We start from the raw sequence: 19,935 nt of genomic DNA on the forward strand, positions 1-19,935 counted from the left end.
GAGGCCCATTTTTGGGAATACCTTCAGGAGTGGCAAATCATTTTCCACTGAGAACATATTTTAGTCTTATTATACACAGGCTAATATAGTCAAGCATAATGTGTGGCACATGGTGGCTGCTCAGTAAATACTTGTTGAGTTAGTGAATAAAAAAAGGATGGATAATAATCGAAAAAGTTAAGTGGGATTATAAATTCTGTTACTATAATTACTTTGGAGTTTAAGTTTTGAGATTGTTTTCCTTTTTTGTTTTGAAAATTAACAGTTTCCAAAAAGGGTTTTTAGAAATGATTTCTCATTTGGAGTTATTATAATTTATAAGGAATAAATAATTTCCTTGAGAAAAACCACAGTGATATGAGTAAACAAGATTCCTCATTTTATGGTTCTGTAGGCCACATTGAGCACCTACTGTGTGCACAAAACTCTTGATTTGGTCCCTTTAGGAGAATTTTAACACATGTCTACATAACTAGAAGTGGTTCCACCTGTAAGACAGGGTATTGGTAACGGCTTGCCTTCTTGATTTTCAAAAACTCTCGTGTGTGGAAACAGTTGGCACCATGTTAAAAAACATCTGAGGTCTTTCCTCCCCTGAGATTGGTCACACTCATAATCTCCTTGTATTTCACTCCCAAAAGCCTGGTGGCAAAGGAAAGCGTCTCCCCGAAGTTTACTGCATCGTGAGCCGTCTGGGATGCTTCAGCCTCTTTTCAAAGGTGAGGACTTGGACCCCAGAGAAGGGAGGGAGTGCATGGGAGTTGCAGGGCCCAAGAGGACTCAGGAGACACCCCAACTCCCAGGACTTTTTATTTTCTTATTCCTGCACCTGTTTTCCTTGCCGCTTCCTCCTCCTGCTTTCCTTGAGCCTCACTGAAATAATCACTGGGGCAGGAAATAAGTGGATGAAGGTTGTGGCCCAAAAAGTGAGGGAGGGGAAAAGGACAAACTAATTGCAGTTGAGGGTGGAGGGGCAAAGCCTCTCCCCAGAATGTTCCATGTGTTTTACCTTCCCTCTCTTACGCATTATCTTTTGTCACATTATGTGTTGTATGTGTGTGTGTTGTGTGTGTATCTGTTGTGTGTGTGTGAGATTTGTTACTGTAAGCCTACTCTAAGTCTGTCAAAGTGAAAGTGAAGATCACTCAGTTGTGTCCAACTCTTTGCGACCCCATGGACTATACAGTCCACCAAATTCTCCAGGCCAGAATACTGGAGTGAGGAGCCTTTCCCTTCTCCAGGGGATCTTCCTAACTCAGGGATTGAACCCAGGTCTCCCACATTGCAGGCGGATTCTTTACCAACTGAGCTATCAGGGAAGCCCTCTGCCAAAATCTTAGTATAATTTGGCCCTCCTTTTTGGAAGATGAAGCAATATATCAGGATGTAGGGTTTGCCATGGTGAATTGGCTCAGCCACCCCAGTATTCTGGATTGGTGTGTAGGAAGATAATTACTATGCTGTCTGATGCCAATCTCAAAAGTTAGGTATAACTCAACATTTGTTTCTTCTGTTAACGAGACATAAATATATAATCTATACATGTATTTTAAGTCCTTAAGCATGTATTTGAGTCCGAGCTTTCTTAAGTTCACATAAGCTACATTGCTATATCATGGGCAGAGCAAGCGAATATCCTAACATACTCGTGTGATGCACAATCCTGCATTTTCATGTCAGTTTTGTGACTGTGAATTTTTTAAGAATATAGTATGAATACTTGCCAGTGACCACACAGCAAATATTCAGCATAGAACCCTAGACAGAGCTTTGGCTAACTGATTGCAAGACCTCAGGCTATTTCTAGGTGAGGGACAAGGACCGTGATGGCAAATTGTCCTTTAGTATAGACAAAGGGATAATGGATAAGAACAGCTCTCAGTCTCTGAAGAAAGCATAAGTATTGTTGGAATGATGCTGTGTCACAAACCACAGTGGCTTAAAGCCGCTACCATTGACTCCCACAGAGGGCCGGGGCTCTGGGTTCTGCTCTGCTGGACTCCGTGGCTTGCTCACTGCGGTGCTGCCAGTAGGCTGGGGGTTGGCTGATCCAGGCTGGCTGGGCTGTGCTTCAGCTACAAGTGTGGATGCAGGTCTGTCACCCCCGAGACAGGAAGCCGTCCTACGCATGCAGAGGGAGGCAAGCAGAAACACGGAAGGCAAGTTTCTGCTTGCCTCCCACGCTCTGGGCTTAGCGCTGGCACACGGTCACTTCCGCCTCATCCTGCCTGCCCAGTGGTCCTCAGCTTTTTTTCATTATTGTTCTAGTGAGCAGCCTTTTTTTCCTCAATTGCCTCTTCTCCCCGTGAAATTATTTTTAACTTTTTGTCATATTTTCTTTTTACTGTACTAAAATATACATAACATTAACTTAACCATTTCAGTCATTTTTAGGTGTACAATTGATTGGCATTATGTTTATTCACTTTGTTGTACCACCATCTCCACCATCCATCTCCAGAACTCTTTCATTTCTCCCCAGACTAAAATTCAGTGCCCATTAAACACTAACCTTCTGTCCTCTCCTCCCCAGCCCCTGGCAACTACCACTCTACTCTACTTTCTGTCTCTTTTATGAGTTTGACTCGAAGATCTCATGTAAGTGGAATCATATAATATTTGTCCCTTTTGTGTCTGGCTTATTTCACTTATCAGCGTTTTCAAAATTCATCCATGATGTACCATGTATCAGTATTTTATTCCATCATATTGAATAATATTCCATTATATAGGTAACACATTTTGCTTATTATTCATAAGTTAATGTGTGTTTAGGCTATTTCCTTTTTTGGCTACTATGAATAATGCTGCCTTGAGCATTCATGTTCAAGTTTTTGTGTGAACATGTTTTCATTTCCATTGGTTAAATACCTAGGAGCGGATCTGCTGGGTCGTATATGTTTAATTTTTTGAGGAGCCTCCAGACTATTTTCAAAAGAAAAGCTTCACTAGTTTACATTTCCATCTGCAGTGTATGAGGGTTCCAGTCTCTCCACTTCCTCACCAACACCTGTTACCTGTTTTTTTATTACAGTCATCCTAATGGCTGTCAAGTGGTATCTCATTGGTTTTGGTTTGTGTTGTCCTAATGGCTTCCCCACAGAGGAAATTCAGTTCCATAGATATATCACATACCTGTTTATGTACTTTGGCCCCTTGCCGCTGCTGCTGCTGCTAAGTCGCTTCAGTCGTGTCTGACTCTGTGACCCCATAGACAGCAGCACACCAGGCTCCCCCATCCCTGGGATTCTCCAGGCAAGAACACTGGAGTGGGTTGCCATTTCCTTCTCCAATGCATGAAAGTGAAAAGTGAAAGTGAAGTCCCTCAGTCGTGTCTGACTCTTCGAGACCCCATGGACTGCAGCCTACCAGGCTCCTCCATCCATGGGATTTTCCAGGCAAGAGTACTAGAGTGGGTTGCCATTGCCTTTGCCCACTTTGGCCCCTGAGAAGGGCACAAACCCTCATGATACCTAAGTTTTTTCACCAACCCCAAACCAATGTTTACCTCCTGTGGGGGTGCTATTCTTCCCATGGAGAACGTATATTATAGTCAATGTCACAGGGGTATGCAAACTGACAAACAGGACAGTTTTCAAAGTCAAGGGGGCCAGGAGCTAGACTTCACCCTTTAAGTGGGAGAAATTGCAGACTCACATGGAAAAAGAGTGGCTGCAGAGAGGGTGAATCTGGGTCTTAATGCACAAGGTGAAAGAGACTGTAGGTTTGGCCTGACGAGGACCCCCAGGCTTCCCCACGGTTCCTCAGCCTCGGTGGCAGGCCCTCTTCATCTGGAAGACAGCTCCACCTCGTAGCCTGACTTCAGGGTAGCTGAGCTGCTTTTCTGTCCCTTGCAGATCTTGGATGAGGTGGAAAAACGACGAGGCATCTCTCCTGCCCTGGTCCAGCCTCTCATGAGGAGCGTTATGGAAGCCCCCTTCCCAGCCCTGGGCAAAACCATTGTGGTCAAGAACTTCTTGCCCGGATCAGGAACTGAGGTACGCCGTCAGAGTCCTCTCCTGTCCCAGGGGCGTAGCCCTGACAGTGATTGGGTCCCAGTGATCCCACGGGCTGGCTTCAGTGGGCTGTCAGATTCAGTGGTGGCCTCTTGCTCCTTAAGCTGGCCCAGATCATCCATCTGTGAGAGAGTCATAAATTCCACCCTAAGTCCAGTCCATCTATTGGTTGCTGGATGAGAGAACTGTGCCAGGGCAGTGAACATCTTTAGCTTCTCTTAATAGCCCACCACCTTCATAAATCGTATTTGAACCTTTTTAGGGTTTTGATCTATATCACCACTACCACTTAATATGCAAAGCAGATTCTTTTAAGGGAAGACAAGCTCAGGTGCTACTTTTTATCCATCCCAGACTTTGAAGTATGTCCCTTTCCTTGGCTGGGTGGGATTTGATACCAGAGCTTGTTTTCATCTTCCCGTCCTTGTATGTGACCCGTTTAGCCTTGAGTCTCCAGTACTAAAGGCCCTCGGAAAAGCGGGTCACCTCTGGGGGCAGGGGAGGACAAGGATGTGTCTGGGATATTCTGGAACCGCTCAACTTCCCAGCACAGAGAGCAGCGGTCTCTCTGCTGCTGGAGAATCCTAAACCACCCCATATGGATGCAGGTCACTTGGGCATGGGGAAGTTAACCTTAGTGAGCCCCGCTGTTCAGGCAGCACCAGGCTGGTGCCATGCTGAGAGCAGAAGCCAGGTTCTGCTCGCCACGAAGAGCATGCATGTGAGTAGTGACTTGAGATGAACTCAGGAACATGCCAACAAGTCCAGAGGGAGGAGATATATGCACAGTAAGCATACAAGCTGAACAAGCCATCCCTGGGGAGGGGTTGGAACGGGGTCGAGTTCGTTAAGAATCGCCTTGTAGAGGAGGGGAGCCTTGAAAGAAGTGCTTGGAGCTGCTGGTCCTTCTTTGTGAGCCTATGAGTCCCTTGTGAGATCAGACGCTCTGCTGTGGGACTGCAAGGGACCAGCCCTCAAAACTCCCTGTGGGGGCTCACATGTGTCATCGATGGGGTGGGAGCGGGCGGGCTCCAGCCATCATGGCCCGAGGGGCTCTGGTTCTGTGTCCTGTCTCCCCACCTCCACACAAACTACCCTCACATGCAGCAGTGAGACTGAGTCCCTACCAAACATACCTCCTTTCCCAGTCTCCTGCCATCTTTCTTTCCCCAGCCCCTTTGGTTTTCCTGTTTTCGTCTCCCTCCTCCCTGGCAGTGGGCCTCTCTGCTGAGGACCACAGAGCCCCAGGCCTGCCCGGTGCATGAGAGGCGTGTCTGACCAGGCGGGCCCCCTCATGCCGCTCATGTTCCCCGACAGGTGATTGAACTGTGCCGTCCGCTGGACTCCCGGCTGGAACACGTGGACTTCGAGTCTCTCTTTTCCTCTCTCAGCGTCCGACACCTGCTCTGCGTTTTTGCCTCCCTGCTCCTGGAAAGGAGGGTCATCTTCATCGCAGACAAGCTCAGGTAGCAAACCTTGGCAACTTCGACGATCAGTCTCGCACTGTCTCTAAAGTGTTTGCGTGACGGTCAGTCTCGCACGGGGTGGAACCTGTAGCAAGGGATGGCCTGGAGTTCAGAGGCAGCTCCTCTGCAGAAGGAGTGAGAGTCAGCGGGCAGCTGAGGCTGGAGGCTTGTGAGGCCCCCGAGTTGTGTAAAGTGGGCTGAGCCTGTACCTCTGCACTCTGCTCATCTGGTACTTGGCCGGCTGTCCACTCATTCCGCTAGGTGCTGGGCACCCTACCATGTGCTGGGGAAACGGGGAAAAGACACAGCGCTGTGCTTCAAGAGGCCTCAGTCCGGCAGGGGGATGGAAAAGTAAACAGACCACCCAGTACTGTGCTGTAAAGGCCGACTCGAGGCAGAGCGTCCTCATTCGTGGACGAGTTCCCTGCATCTTAAGGCCAAGAGCAAGTAGAAAGCATGTTCCAGGCAAAAGGAGCTGTCAGTACAACGGCAGGGAGAGGGGAGGCCAAGGGTCCCTTCGGGAACTGCGAGCAGCTCAGTGCGGTGGAACCGAGGGGAGGGCCAGGCAGAGGCGGGCAGGGCCCGGCTCCCGGGAGGGCTGCAGGACGAGGCGGGAGGCACAGAGCCAGCGGCGTGCCAGCAGAGTCCACGCGCACAGACCCGCAGCCCAGCAGCACGGTGGAACCAAGGGGAGAGCCAGGCAGAGGCGGGCAGGGCCCGGCTCCCGGGAGGGCTGCAGGACGAGGCAGGAGGCACAGACAGAGCCAGCGGCGCGCCAGCAGAGTACACGCGCACAGACCCGCAGCCCAGCAGGGTGCACCCACATCCTAGTGGTCACGTTCGGGAATTGGGAAAGCCCAGGTCACAAATCAAAGAAGATCCTGAAGAAGATGCAGATAAGGGTTGGGGTTAATTCTGAACTTTAAAAAAGAAAGAAAAAAAAAAAGAATTCTTGGCATTTTCATCATTTCAAAATACTGAATCAGAGCCTTCCTCACTTTGGAACTGAAGGCGCAGAGGCGCAAGTGGTGGCTGCTGCTCCAGGGAGGGCTGAGCCGTGGGTCCTCGCTCGAGATGAGCCGGCCAAGTGGGAGGGGCCAGCTGAGAGTGCATCTGGAAAGAAGTCGTGCCAAAAACATGTAAAAATCGGATTGGAGGAAATAATGACTCTCGATTCTAGAAAACAAAAGGGAAGAAGAAGAAAAGGGAAGGAAGAGTGCAAAGGACAAAGAACAAAGCATGTGAATGTGGGGTCCGTCCAGAGGCGTGGTGGGAGATGGAATCCAGCCCTGTCTCTACCACAGCCCATCTGGTCACCTTGCTCACGCTCAGTCGCTGGACCGCAGCCACTGGGCTCCTCCTAGGCTGCCCCCGGCCTGCCTGAGAGTTAGCTATTCACGTTCAATGTCACAGTTATTGTACTCTCTGAGCACTCTTGTCAGCAAGGCCTGCCTCTAGCCTGCAGCTGGTGCTGTGGGCAGCTCTCCAAGATCCCCGGGCACTGGGGGATTCGGACCAGAGAGTTCTCAAGGTGGGGGCCTGCAAGCTGAGGATGAGGAATAACCCTTCCGTGACCAGGATCAGATTTCACCAGTGCTCTAGTGACTCTCTGTATTCTCTGGAAGCCCCACCATCCCCCACTCTCCACCGTATTTTTAGTTGTCGGATTCTCAGGCTTTCCTTGGGAGGAGGGGAAAGTGATGGATCTCCAAAAGACCCAGGTCAGGAGTGAAAGGCCCTCTAGGGAGTGAAGATGGGGCAAACAGTCCCGAGGGGTGCTTGCTTTTGATTTAAAGATGTCAGGCTCAGGAAGGATCCAGCCTGCCCAAATATCTGAGAAGATAGACGTGACTCAAGAGGAGCAGGGGACCAGGGCCTGTGGCCCCCCGCTCTAACCCAGGCTTTCTTCAGGTGGGAAGGAGAAGGGATAATATCATCTATTTTTCTCAAAAAGGGACAATAAAAAGAGAAGGTGGGAACAGAAAGGGAGGGAACCACATCAAAGACAGAGGCTTTAAAAAAAAAAAAAAGACAGAGGCATCCCTGAAGGGCAGCAGTGGGCATATGTCAGAGGCTTCGGGTGCCAAGACCCCGGAAGGGCTTAGGACAGAGACCTCTGGGGAAGGACTTGGCCACTCCACTGTGTCCCTAGAGAGACTTCTGGGTTGACAGGTGAGACTCACACAGAGCTGTTGTGAGAGACAATGAAAGGAACCTCTCCCTGAGTATGGGGCCTGCCCACTGCCGGGTATAGCTCAGTCCTCCCAGCCCCCTCCCCTCCTGCCCTGGCAGGAGACAAGTCATTGCGGTGGTCTGATTGGAGGGACTTTGGGGTTTCTGTCATCACCCTGCCTCCCAGGGTGCCTGGCACTCTGCCCTGAGAGATTCAGCAAACACCCACAAGAGGGTAAAATGCCAGCCGTGGCTGTAGGACGCTGTTCTTGCCGTAAGGCTGTTACTGCCCACTGGCTGTTTTCTTTTGCAGCAGCTGTCAGCCGTGGGGCACTGAGGAGGTAGGATTTTTGTCGGGTGGGGGGGTGGAGATGTGGATAACTTGGGTGCCCTCTTTGGATCCGGAGCCAGTGTGTGCATGTGCACGCATGTGTGTATGAAATACCGAAATTACATTGCAGACCCTTTCCGACATTCAGGCTGGCACGTCCCATCCCATGGGAGGGGACTTCCCAGCCAGCAGGGAGGCCTGAACGTCCTCAACTGCTGGCCCTGGGTCTCCTCATTTAGGAAACAAGGGCTCCTCCATGCCCAGCCACTCAGAGCTCTGAATTGCTAGGGCTCCGGTGTCTCATTGTCCCCAGAAGTAGCCCGTGATTGTCCCATTACAAATGGCTTCAAGTGTTCTCTCTCTCACTCAATAAATTTGCTTTTCAGCCAACACTAGTTAAGTGCAGATCTGAAGAGGCTGGAAAAGAGAGAAAGGCCCTGAGAGCGCTGAAGCAGAAAGCACAGTGTGTGTGAACCTAATGCGAACAGCAATAGCTGAGCCCTGAGGGAACCCAGGAGCCAGCTGCCCTGGGCCGGGCTCCTCCATCCTCTCAGCCTCTCGAGAACTCCATCAGTTCGGTTCTGTTAGCAGGAGACTAACTCTTGCCTGGAAAATCCCATGGACAGAGGAGCCTGATAGGCTACAGTCCATGCAGTCGCAAAGAGTCAGACACGACTGAGTGACTTCACTAACTAACTAAGAAGCACCCGGAAGTGAAGTCACGGAAGGGGTCAGTGGGAGAGCTGGGATCAGACAGGGGTAGCTGGCTGCAGAGAAGACGAGGGGGCGAGCAGGCCACCGTGGTCTGGGTGGGGTGGAGGAGTATCTGTGAGGCTGTCTGTCTACACAGATACATAGGGACAGTCTTTTTAAAAACGTGCCATCACAACCTGCTCTGTGCTTGGCAGGCCAGTCAGAATTGTCTCCTGAGGAAGCTCAGATATCTGTGCTTTTTTCTCCAGGGCCCACCCCCACCCACCCTTCCAGCCAGGACCTCCATGATGCAGGTGGCTGAGGGAATCTCCAGAGTCTCTCCCAGCTCTGACCTTCTCTGAGTCCGTGGGCTGGGGTGCCCCAGGAGTCTGCCACACCCCTTGGTCTCTGCCCACCCAGCAGTCTTGGTCCCGGACCTGCTGAAGTACCCTGCCCCCATTCCTGACCCAGGACTCATCCGTCTCAGGCATCCTGTGCTTCCCAGTGTCCCAGGGGACAACCACCTCCTCTGCCCAGCTGTGTGATTCCCATGAGACCCCTTCAGCTCAGATGCTCTGGGATTCCACCCTCACGTGGCCCACTCCTCTCCCAGGGGGTCTGATTCAGTAGAAACCATCTGGATAGCATTTTCCTGAGAGTGCTTCTAAATGTAGGTGCTTCAGGATGGTGAGGTGCTGAGGTAACTAACTGTGAGTGCCCTTCTAACACCCCGCTTAACCTTATCTGGGTTGAAGATAAATAAATATACCCCATGTTACGAACTCACTCTCCGACTCCTAGGCCTCTGCGCTAGCGTTTGCTCAGAAGTCAGGGCACCATCTGTACCTCCTCTTGCAGCTTTAAGTGCTTTCTTCTGAGGGGGCCTCAGCGCAGCCTCCTCTTTGGGGGTCTCTCTGACGCTCAGATTTACCCCCTCCCCTAACAGAGAGCCCACACAGGAAGTCTGGCTCACCTGTGAAACAGGGACCTAGCTAATGATCAGAGCCCAGAAACACCGCCAGAGAACATGGTGCATGTGAAGTTACTGAGTGAGAAAGCCAGAACCCATGTTCCCTTCTCCTGCCTGCTCCACCTAAGGGGTTCCTCTGGGAGGAATCAGCCCCCACCTACTCCTGATTTTTGGGAAAGTAGCTCTAGGGAATTGAAGCATTCTTCAGCTAGGCCATGACAAACCAGTGGCTGGCTTCAAGTCATCTGACCTGGAAGTCTCTGAAGAAAGCCTTCAGCCTAAGTTCAGCCAGTGCTTTCATCCTCATTAGCGGGGACCACTCGCTCTCTACGGGCTGTGCATGCCTTGATTTCTAGCCCTGCTCAGCTGGCAGTAGAAGTAGGCTGCCCCAGGTTCCCATCTGTAGCCCCCCATCTTCTCAAGGCCATGGAGCAGGGCATGAGAACAGGGCACGCCGCAGACTCAGTGAGTGACCCCATGACATCCCGGGGTGAACATTAGCCTGTCAGAGGCCTGTGGTCACTGCCACCAGCACCCTCCCCCACACACAATTCATTTCCTCATCGTTGGAAGTGCGTCTGCCCACTGCAAGAGGAAATAGCTGGGAGTTGTGGCAAATATTGTATGAGTTAAAAAAGGGTTTTAAGTGGAGCCAAAAATCTATCAAATTTAGAATAACATTATTGCTCTGTTTCATCTTTACGGTGGACGTTGAGTGTTTCTTAAGGCTCTGTCAAGCCAAAGTTTAGCAGATGGGAAAGAAAGAATGTTGTTGTGATGGCTTGTTCTGTTGTCATAACAACCTAAATAAATATTTCCCTATACCCCTTTTCTCATTTCCCTGATGATAAACATTTTGTTTTTTCGTTTATTAATTTCAGTTCCCAAGCTTTTGGCCAAATCTACACACTAGGCTGAATAAGAGAGTCAGAGCTGCACATAAACAATTTGTGTAAAAGTTTTAGGCAGGACGATGGTTTTTAATATTTGAGAAACTTACTTATCTTTCCACAGTGCATTCATACCAGAAGCTAAATGACAGACTTCTAGCTCATTAGCTAGAAGTGGGACTAGGTGGTCCAATCTGGACAAATAGTAGAGCTTGAACCTTGGCCTTGACATGGAGTGACTACACAAATAAGTCCTTGTATAGCTGTGCACCTTCATCTTGTTGTGTGTTCCTGTTAGTTCATTTTTAATCAGTTTCTGTAGGCTTAAATGAGGCCCCCTATCCTGTCTCAGTCAGTTGCATCATAGTGTTTCAATAAAAGGCTGGGTTTGTGGCACACCCTCTCCAGGCGAGTGAGCTTGCCAGGGGCTCCTTGAGGGTGTGAGTAGCCACCATCTTGGTCCAACATCTAGAGTACTGCTTCAGAGGTCCTCGTGAAGCTGACGGGGAGACACCTATGTTTTAGTTCAGCAGAGTGCTATGAAAATGCCACCAGACTGATTACACATTAAGTATTAACTACCTCTCTTTTTCTTTGCCTATGAACACCAAGATAACTTTGAAGCAAGGTTTAGACAATAGCATAGCCACAAATTGACTCCAAACCCATCACCAACAGAATCTCGGATATATATATACTCCAGCTCTCTTCTGGAGTCAGGTCCCTCCAGGCTGTGCTGGCTCTAAGTGCAGCCCTTCGGGGGCTTACTGCGGCCCCCTAAAAACTCTCCAACACTGTATCCACTAATTCCTCGGAATGAGATGTCACCTTGCTTTTCTGTCCTGTCTCCATCAGTGAGCTCTAGAATTACCCTCCAGGCCTGCGTTTTTTTTCAGTGTCAGTTATTTTCAGCTCCTGGCTCCTATCTCCAGTTCCTGGCTTTCTCTCTCTCTCTTAGTTCATAGTTGGCAGACATTAAAGCTGGAACGCCCACTTTCCTTATGTTACAGATGAGGAAGCTGAGGCCTTGGAGAAGAGCTTTACCTGAGATCACATAGAGAGTAGCAGACCCAGTTTTGCTGAGGTCCAGCCTGGGTCGGCGACACATTTCTTCAGGGTCTGAAAGTACAGTAAGGGAAGCTTGGCAGCCACCTCCCACTAGGTCTCAGCAGGCACCAGACCAAAATCACGCACAAAGGGAGAGATGCTTTGCCTGGAATCCTAAAGGATGCTGATGGACTCACTCCTCACATTCCTGGGGTCTCTCCAACTCTGGAAACTCATCCTTCACTTTTCTGGTAGCGTCTTAGAGAAAGCTCTGTGCTTGACTCTTTCTGGTTTCTAGGTGAATTGGGAGGCTGCTGAGCATAGTAATAACTAAATGCAAGTTGGGCTAGGACCCTGGTGCTGGGCAAGATTGAGGGCAGGAGGAGAAGGGGGCGACAGAGGATGAGATGGTTGGATGGCATCACTGACTCAGTGGACCTGAGCTTGAGCAAACTCTGGAGATGGTGAAGGACAGGAAACCCTGGCGTGCTTCAGTCCATGGAATCGGAAAGAGTCAGACACGACTGACCGACTAAACAGCAACACATAGGGCACAAGGGCTTTGCAGCAGCCAGAACTGAAGCGTCTTCTCCAGGAGAATCTGAACACTCACAAGTGTATCCTGGTGTCTCTGGACTAATGTTTCAACCCTCAGGAGCCACCACCAAGTAGCAAAGCATTCTGGGACCTGACCCTTCTCCCCTGTGCCCATCTTTTAACCTTGTGGCCCAGCCAACCTCCCACTGGGGCATCTCCGCCCTCCCTCGCTTTTGTGCAAATTGATCACAGCTGCAGGGGGCCAGCATTCCTTTCCTCCACCCCCACTGTAATGTGAGCCAGCTGCCAGGGCTCCCTCCTAGAACTTCCTTCAAAAACACTGCCTCTCCTCCAACCAGCAGATGCTCAGTAAGGCTCCACATTAAGTGGCAAGCGAGCCTGAACAATCATCCTTAGCATCCCTAAAACTGTAGACTGTACTTTGCATGTTCCTAAGAAACCACCAGTCCTAGCAGATTCACTTATTTTTTGGGTGTGGTGGGTCTTCATTGTTATACGGAGGTTTTCTCTAGTTGCGGCAAACAGAGGCTACTCTCTCATTGTGGTGTGCAGGCCTCTCATTGCAGTGGCTTCTTGTTGCGGAGCACGGGCCCTAGGGCACACCGGCTTCAGTTGCTGCAGCTCTCGGCTCTAGAGCACAGGCTCGGTAGTTGTAGGTGGTGCACAGGCTTAGTTGCTCTGCGGCATGTAGGATCGGCATGTAGGATCTTCCCAGACCGGGGATCAAATTGGTGTCCTTTGCATTGCAAGGCAGATTCTTAACCACTGGACCACCAGGGAAGCCCCTCTTCTGCCATTTATTTGGAAAGAACAGCTGCCACTTACTGTATTATTTGCAGAATCTGACCTTTCCTTCTCGTGTTTCAAGAGGCAGAGTTTTGTTTTAGAATATTGGACGGGGCTGGAGAACAAGTGGGATGCAACACTGCCAGCACTGCCCGCCTCTCGGGTGGCTCCTGACCCCCTGTGCTGCCCAGGTGCCAGCGAGTGAGGTGGCAGTGGAAACCAGGTGGGAAACATTGGGACCCAGCTGCAACGGCGATCGGACTGTTTAAAAAGCAAACAAGCAAAAAGCACCTGTTAGCAGAATCAACAATGGTAGTACCAACCTACATGGCCAACAGCTGACACAGTTGAGCTGTCATTTGTCCCCATCGAGACTGATATGCGACTTAGCGACTAAACAACAGCAGGCTGAGTCCCGGTGTCCCTCAGCTCCCTGCGTTCCAGTTAAATGAATGCATTTCTTCTTTCCATGGTGTTTCTTTCCCTGCCCTGCGTATCTAGTGCTGGCATTGTTTATCACTGTGCTCTCTGCTTGTTTCAACTACCTTCCCCGCCCAGCTGGTTCACACTCACTGCAGCTGAGCCACACACCCTGCCCCCCAGACCCCTGGGCTTAAGCCAGAAATACAAAGTACAGCTGCAGTGGAGAGAAGGGGAGACTCCCTGCAGACCTGCTCCCTCCAGGGCTGAGGCCAAAAGAAGGCCAAAGGGCAGGAGGCTATTTCTCTGAATTGGTTTAAAAAAAAAAGAAAGTAAGAAAATTACACAGATTTCGTTTTCTTTTTTTTTTTAATTTTAATTGGAATTTTAAAAAAACTTTCTTATTTGGGGTTTTTTGGTCGTGCCGCATGGCATGCGGAATGTTAGTTCCCCAACCAGGGATCGAACCCATACCCCCTGCATTGGAAGCTCAAAGCCTTAACCACTGGACCTTTGGGGAAGTCCCCAGGCTTGTTTCTCTATTGCAGTAATCAAGAAAACCCAAAGGCTTCTGGCTATGCTTCTTCGTGCCTCTGTTCCTCAGTCTGCATCCCTCGACCTTGTGCCATCTTCAGGACTCCTTGCTCCCCACCCTGCCCTCACCCTGAATGCAGAAGTTACTTTAACCTCTTTTAGCCTGGGGTTCATTGTTGTTCAGTTGCTCAGGAGCATCCAATTCTCTGTGACCCCATGGACTGCAGCATGCCGGGCTTCCCTGTCCTTCACCATCTCCCGGAGTTCTAAAATCGGTTCCAGGTCTAAAATTCTGTGATTCTGTAACTTCCCCAGAGTCAGAAATGTTTAAACCACACCTCTGAAATGTAAACGCACTCTTAAACATAAGTGCTGCATTTTTATTCTCCGTTAGTGACTTGACTAAAGTGCTAACTTGCTTCAGTCGTGTCCAATTCTTTGTGATCATATGGACTGTGGCCGGCCAGGCTCCTCTGTCCCTGAGATTGTACAGCCAAGAATAATGGAATGGGTTGCCAGGCTTTCTTCCAGGGGATCTTTCCACCTCAAGGATTAAACCCAAGTCTCTCACATCTCTTTCATTGGTAGGCAGGTTCTTCACCACTAGGGCCCCTTGGGGAGCCCTTGACTAAAGTGAGAATTTAAAAAACTTGCTGAAGGGACCATGGATGACAGAGTCCATGACCTACACCATTACATGATCCACTCTTTCTCCAAGTGATATTTAGGAGCTTAATAACAAATGTGCTATAAAAAGAGGTGGCTTTCATACACAAGGCTTCCTTCAGAAAATTCCTTCTTAGGATCTCTTTTAAAGAACTCCCACTAGCCACTTGGAAATGAAAGCCAACACCCCAGTAAAAGGTGTAACATATCAAAATTCCACCTCAACCATCACTTTCTACCCACTCCCCACCATACCCCACCCCCAGCTCGCCAGTCAAAATCATTGACTTCCAAGCCTTTTTACTACAGTCCACAATTAGAAATACATTTTATATTCAGACCTAATATACACCCCACATAATACACACATATAGTTATTTACTATTGGGGAAAATGCATCACACTCTTATTTTCTATTACATTCTTTTTGTTGTAGTTGTTTTTAATGCTGATCACAACCCACTGAAATTATTTCAGGGCCCCCGATGGACTGCAAAATTATAGTCTGCAAAAACCTGCTTTACACATGACTATTCTTGTTTATATTATGATGCCTTCTAGTTTTCTAAGTCATGACCCATAGTACTTGAGCAGATCAGCTTTGTAGATTGGCCACACACAAATACAGCTTCGTCCTAAAAAATCAAAGTTTGCACATTCAGTGATCTATAGGTCAGGGAAATTAGACATAAATGATCAGCAATTCACTAGAAGTATCAACATTCCTGACTTATCTGGTAGAAAGTGATGCCTTAAGAAATAAAGCTCTTATGCTTTTCAAGACAATTTTTTAAAAAGTCTTTACGTTTATTGAATCCAGAGAGAAAACAATGATTTACAGAATGGGGGGGAAAAAAAGTGTGTGTCATGTCTCAATGCCTTAGGATTTAATTTAACATAATGGATAGGATTATATTTACAGGTTTAAAGACTACATTTGCTATTATTTTTATAGTGTAACCTAATATTTCAGTTGTGGAAAGAGGTCATTAGTTTTTAAAGAGTAAATGGTGATAGTAATAGTTACAACCTCAGAGTGCTATTGAGAGGTGTCTGTTGTTGTTGTTCAGTTGCTAAATGGTGTTCAAGAAGATCTATTAAAAGCCAGAAATCACTTCACCGCACACTGCTGGCTGAATTATTGATGTTGCTCTCTTGGTATAAGTCCGAACTTTACCTTACTCAGCTATGTCTCACCCTTACTCAGCTAATAAAGAAGGTATTATAGTGATAAAAAACAAAATGTTGGGGTAGCATCTTTCTCATTTTGAGGGTGATCATTTGAAAGAAAACATAAGACCAAGTATCAGTGAAATATGTGGCTGCTCCACTACTGAGAGGTATCTCATGACCCCAGTGAGTATTAGGAGATTGATTATTTGCTAAGATAGAGAACAGGAAGGTTAGGAGACATACTGATAAATGAACAAGATTCAACATTGCTCTTATTAGGTTGGGCTTCCTTAGTGGCTCAACTGGAAAAGAATCCGCCTGCAATGCGGGAGACCTGAGTTTGATCCCTGGGTTGGGTAGATCCCTGGAGAAGGGAATGGCTACCCGCTCCAGTATTCTGGCCTGGAGAATTCCACGGACTTTATAGCCTAATAAGTGAAAGTGAAAGTCGCTCAGTTGCATCCAACTCTTGGCGACCCCAGGGACGGTAGCCTACCAGGCTCCTCCGTCCATGGGATTCTCCAGGCAAGAATACTGGAGTGGGTTGCCATTTCCTTCTCCAGGGAATCTTCCTGACCCAGGGATCGAACCCAGGTCTCCTGCATTGCAGGCAGGCGCTTTAACCTCTGAGCCACCAGGGAAGCCTGATATGCTGAGTAGAGGAAAAGGTCAGACGAGTGATAGACATTCTGGGACCATCATTGTTTATCATCTCAAATAGTTTTGTCATTTTGGTTAGGAGCCCCCAAATGGAAGCAGGATCAAAATGAGGGCTAGTGCATATGTTAAGGATGTCTCGGGGGTGCTAGATTCATAGGAACTTACTAGATTCAGAGGAATCTAAATGATTTGGGGAAGGTTGCTTTTTTATTGCAGTAAAAGATATATAACCATAAATTTTACCATTTTAATAATCTTTAAGTGTACAATTAAGGGGCATTTAGCACATTCACAGTGTTTGCAACCATCACTACTATCCATTTCCAGAGCTTTTCATCATCTCAGCTGTAATTCTGTCCTCTTTAGGCTATAGTGTGCCCCTTTCCCTTCCTCCAGCCCCTGCTAACTTCCCTTCTGCTCTGTCTGGATGCATTTGCTGATTCTGAGTCCCTCATGTGACTGGAATCATACAGTACATGTCTCGTTCTGCCTGGCTGAGTGCACTTGCTGGCCAGTATCTTTTAGTCCACTTCTTTTCTTCTTAAGTAAACCAGAGCTGAGTGATTTTTTGGATGGGCTCAGGAAAGTTTTATGGCAACAAGATATAGATAGGTGTGTGACATCATGGGAACACAGTAAAGGAGCATTCATCCATCCAGAACTCAGCTTCCTTGCAACTTGACATGGGGGAACCTTCAGAAGGTGTCCTAACAAATGCAGTGCTGGTTACAGGGACCCGAAGGTGACCTGGTATACTCTTGGGTGAATCCACTGGGCCCTCACTTTTGTTTTACTCTTGCTTTAGACACTTCTAACAAGCTGCTAGAGTTTCCAACCCGTAGCATTTTAGAAACAGCATATCAGGATGAGAGGAGAGGGGAGCCACTGGGAGCAGGCTCACTTAGTGATAAGAAACGATTTCGAGGAAGAAGAGAAAGCCTGCTCTCACTCATCTTGGAAGCCACCAGTCGTCACTATGCTGCAGCTCTGCAGAAATGATATAAAAGCGATGCTCCCAGGTAATCCACCCGTTCATTGCACAAACCGAGCCCAAATCCAGGCACGGAGCAAAGCGTTGTGGCTCCCACACAACTGTCAGGCCCAGTGTTCGCCAATACAAGGCTACATTATGATCATCCTGCTTTAAGAGAGTCTGTCTTAAAGACTGAGTCTCTCGTTAGTTTTCTGTGTTTTGAATTCTGGGCAAGAAGTGCGTGAATTCTGCTTTTACACAACGGAGCCATTTGGAGCGGACGGCTGCACCTGAACACTGAAGGATGCTGTCTCCCCCCTCCCCTGCCCACACCTAGGCGTTCACACTTGGCGGAGAGAATGTGGGTTCCAATACAAAGCCTCTTCACTGAGAGAAGGAGCACCCGTGAGGAAGGAGGCTTTCATCGTTTGGGGGCTTTCTGTGGGTGGGGTGTGCGAGGGGGCTGGCGTGTGAGCCTTTCTGTCTGGCGTCTTCGTGGAGGCGGCCCGCCCTCCTGAACCGGCCCTTCCTCCGCTCTCTCCCCGCCGCAGCACCCTGTCCACGTGCTGCCACGCGATGGTGGCGGCCATCTACCCCTTCACCTGGCAGCACACCTACATCCCCGTGCTGCCGCCCGCCATGATCGACATCGTGTGCTCGCCGACGCCCTTCCTCATCGGGCTGCTCACCAGCTCGCTGCCGCTGCTCAGGGAGCTGCCGCTGGAGGAGGTGAGCTCCCAGTGCGGGCAGGGGCGGGGGAAGGGGCTGCCCGTGGCTCTGGCCGCAGGCAGGGTCAGGGAGCAGCGGGACCCCACGGCCTTGTCTGTGAGCCAGCACCCCCTCGCCAAGTCAGCTTCAGCAGAACCTCTTGACTGCACACTCAGTTTCTCCTCTAAATGAACCTACAGCCGTGGATACCCATTGAGAAGGGCTGCAGCCAACAATTGGTTGCTGTTATTGAGTCACGTCCCACTCTTTGTGACCCCACGGACCGCTGTCCATAGGATTTCCCAGGCAAGGATTCTGGAGTGGGCTGCCATTTCCTTCTCCAGGGGAGCTTCCCGATCTGTGGATGGAAAGCTATGTGTCCTGCATTGGCAGGTGGATTCTTTACCTCCGAGCCACCAGGGAAGCCCAACCAATGATTTACTAGATTTTAATACACCTCATCTGTAAAGAGCCATCCGCCCTATCCTCCCGTCCACCCCTCCACCATGGGAAGAAAGCACACGAAGAGCTAATGGTAACTGGAAATCATCTCTGGGCCAATAACAAAGTCTTGAGAAGGACTGTGTTCCTATAAGTAGGTCCTTTTTCGTATTAGTTAAAAAGGCAGTAACCTAAATGTGTTCAGCGACTGGGTTCTGGATCCAAATGAGAAAAGCCCTGCTTAGCGTCTCTGTGTTTACTGAGTCCCAGCCCCTTCCTCAGACTGGTTTCCGTCTCCAGTACTGAGAGCTTCCAGCAGTCACAGCAGAACCGTGGGGACTAAGGGATGCTGCACAGAACCGCCAGGCCTGAACCCTCCCCATGTCCCGAGATGCAGCTCCTCTAATTGCCCAGGTGGTCCTATAGTCTCGCTAAAGATTAACCAGCAGACTCAGGTCTTTCAGTGTGGGTTTGTGAATTGCCGAGGGTTTTCCTGGGTGGCCTGTGAGCCTGCAGACGGCTCAGTTCCACCCCCAGGAGAGGGTGTGAGAAGGAAGGACAGCCTCTCTCAGCTCCTGGCCCCTATGTTAGAGCCCGTGGTTCCTGCTGTTGTGGAAACACAGCGGGCACACAGGCTCCCTGCTCATCCTCCATCATAGCCAGCGGTCCACACTGTGTGATCCCGTGAGTGGGCGCCTTCCTAAGTTTTGCGCCCTAGGCCCTTCACTTGCCTCTCCCTAGTTGTGGCCCCGGGTCTCAGCCTCACTCTGAGGAAGGAGGATGGAAGCCTTGGCTCATGGAAGCCCAGCACCTGCAGCTTGGCTTACTGCCCTGTTGGGTCCAGTCCTCTAGGTCTCTCCCCTTTTATCCCATTAAGAGAAATGACAAGACTGAGTGGTAACTGGGAGGTAGGAGGGGGAGGCCTGGCGGGGTGGCAGAATCCAGTGGAATGGGAACAAGCTGGGGCTCTAGCCTCTCTCTCTGTCTCAGTGACCCACACGCTAAAAACAGAGCGGCTGTGCCTTAGCCAGTCCAGGAACAGGGCAGGAAGTCCAGCCTTTGGCCCACACGTATCCTAGCCTGCGGTTACAGTGTTGAAAGCATGCATGTCTGGAAAGCTTTACCCCTCCTCCCCCTTCAACATCTGTGGCTTCAGTGGCAATGTCAGGAAACCATAATTGGCCCACTCCGCCCCCACCCGGCTGCCTCTCTGGGTGCCAAGAAAGAAGGCGGCTAACCGTCCATCTCTATATTCTGGAAGCCCTCCCTGCTGACAGTAACAGTCCCTTTTCCTCACCTCGTAGGTCCTCGTGGTCGACCTCGTCAACGATCGGTTCCTCAGACAGGTGAGTGAGAAGCACCCCAGCTTCAACCCACTGCTGGCTCTGTTGTCACCTGTTGTTGTTTAGAGCTCACCTTTCCAGCTCTGTG

General features: G+C 49.6%; 1 protein-coding gene across 4 annotated transcripts in view; it reads left to right on the plus strand.

The window, feature by feature from the left end:
• DENND2A (DENN domain containing 2A) overlaps window positions 1–19,935 on the plus strand; it is a 101,950-nt gene that overhangs the window by 71,373 nt on the left and 10,642 nt on the right. For 3 of the 4 annotated variants that reach the window (XM_070464891.1, XM_020899409.2, XM_070464884.1), the window contains exons 11-15: window positions 642–719; window positions 3,858–3,998; window positions 5,334–5,482; window positions 17,907–18,084; window positions 19,809–19,850. In XM_070464891.1, coding sequence (XP_070320992.1) covers window positions 642–719; window positions 3,858–3,998; window positions 5,334–5,482; window positions 17,907–18,084; window positions 19,809–19,850 — 588 coding nt within the window. Of the gene's footprint in view, window positions 1–641; window positions 720–3,857; window positions 3,999–5,333; window positions 5,487–17,906; window positions 18,085–19,808; window positions 19,851–19,935 lie in introns of those variants that run through there. The other variant, XM_070464892.1, reaches the window with a different exon arrangement.

Source organism: Odocoileus virginianus, chromosome 1 (assembly GCF_023699985.2).
Source record: "Odocoileus virginianus isolate 20LAN1187 ecotype Illinois chromosome 1, Ovbor_1.2, whole genome shotgun sequence".
NCBI lineage: Eukaryota > Metazoa > Chordata > Mammalia > Artiodactyla > Cervidae > Odocoileus > Odocoileus virginianus.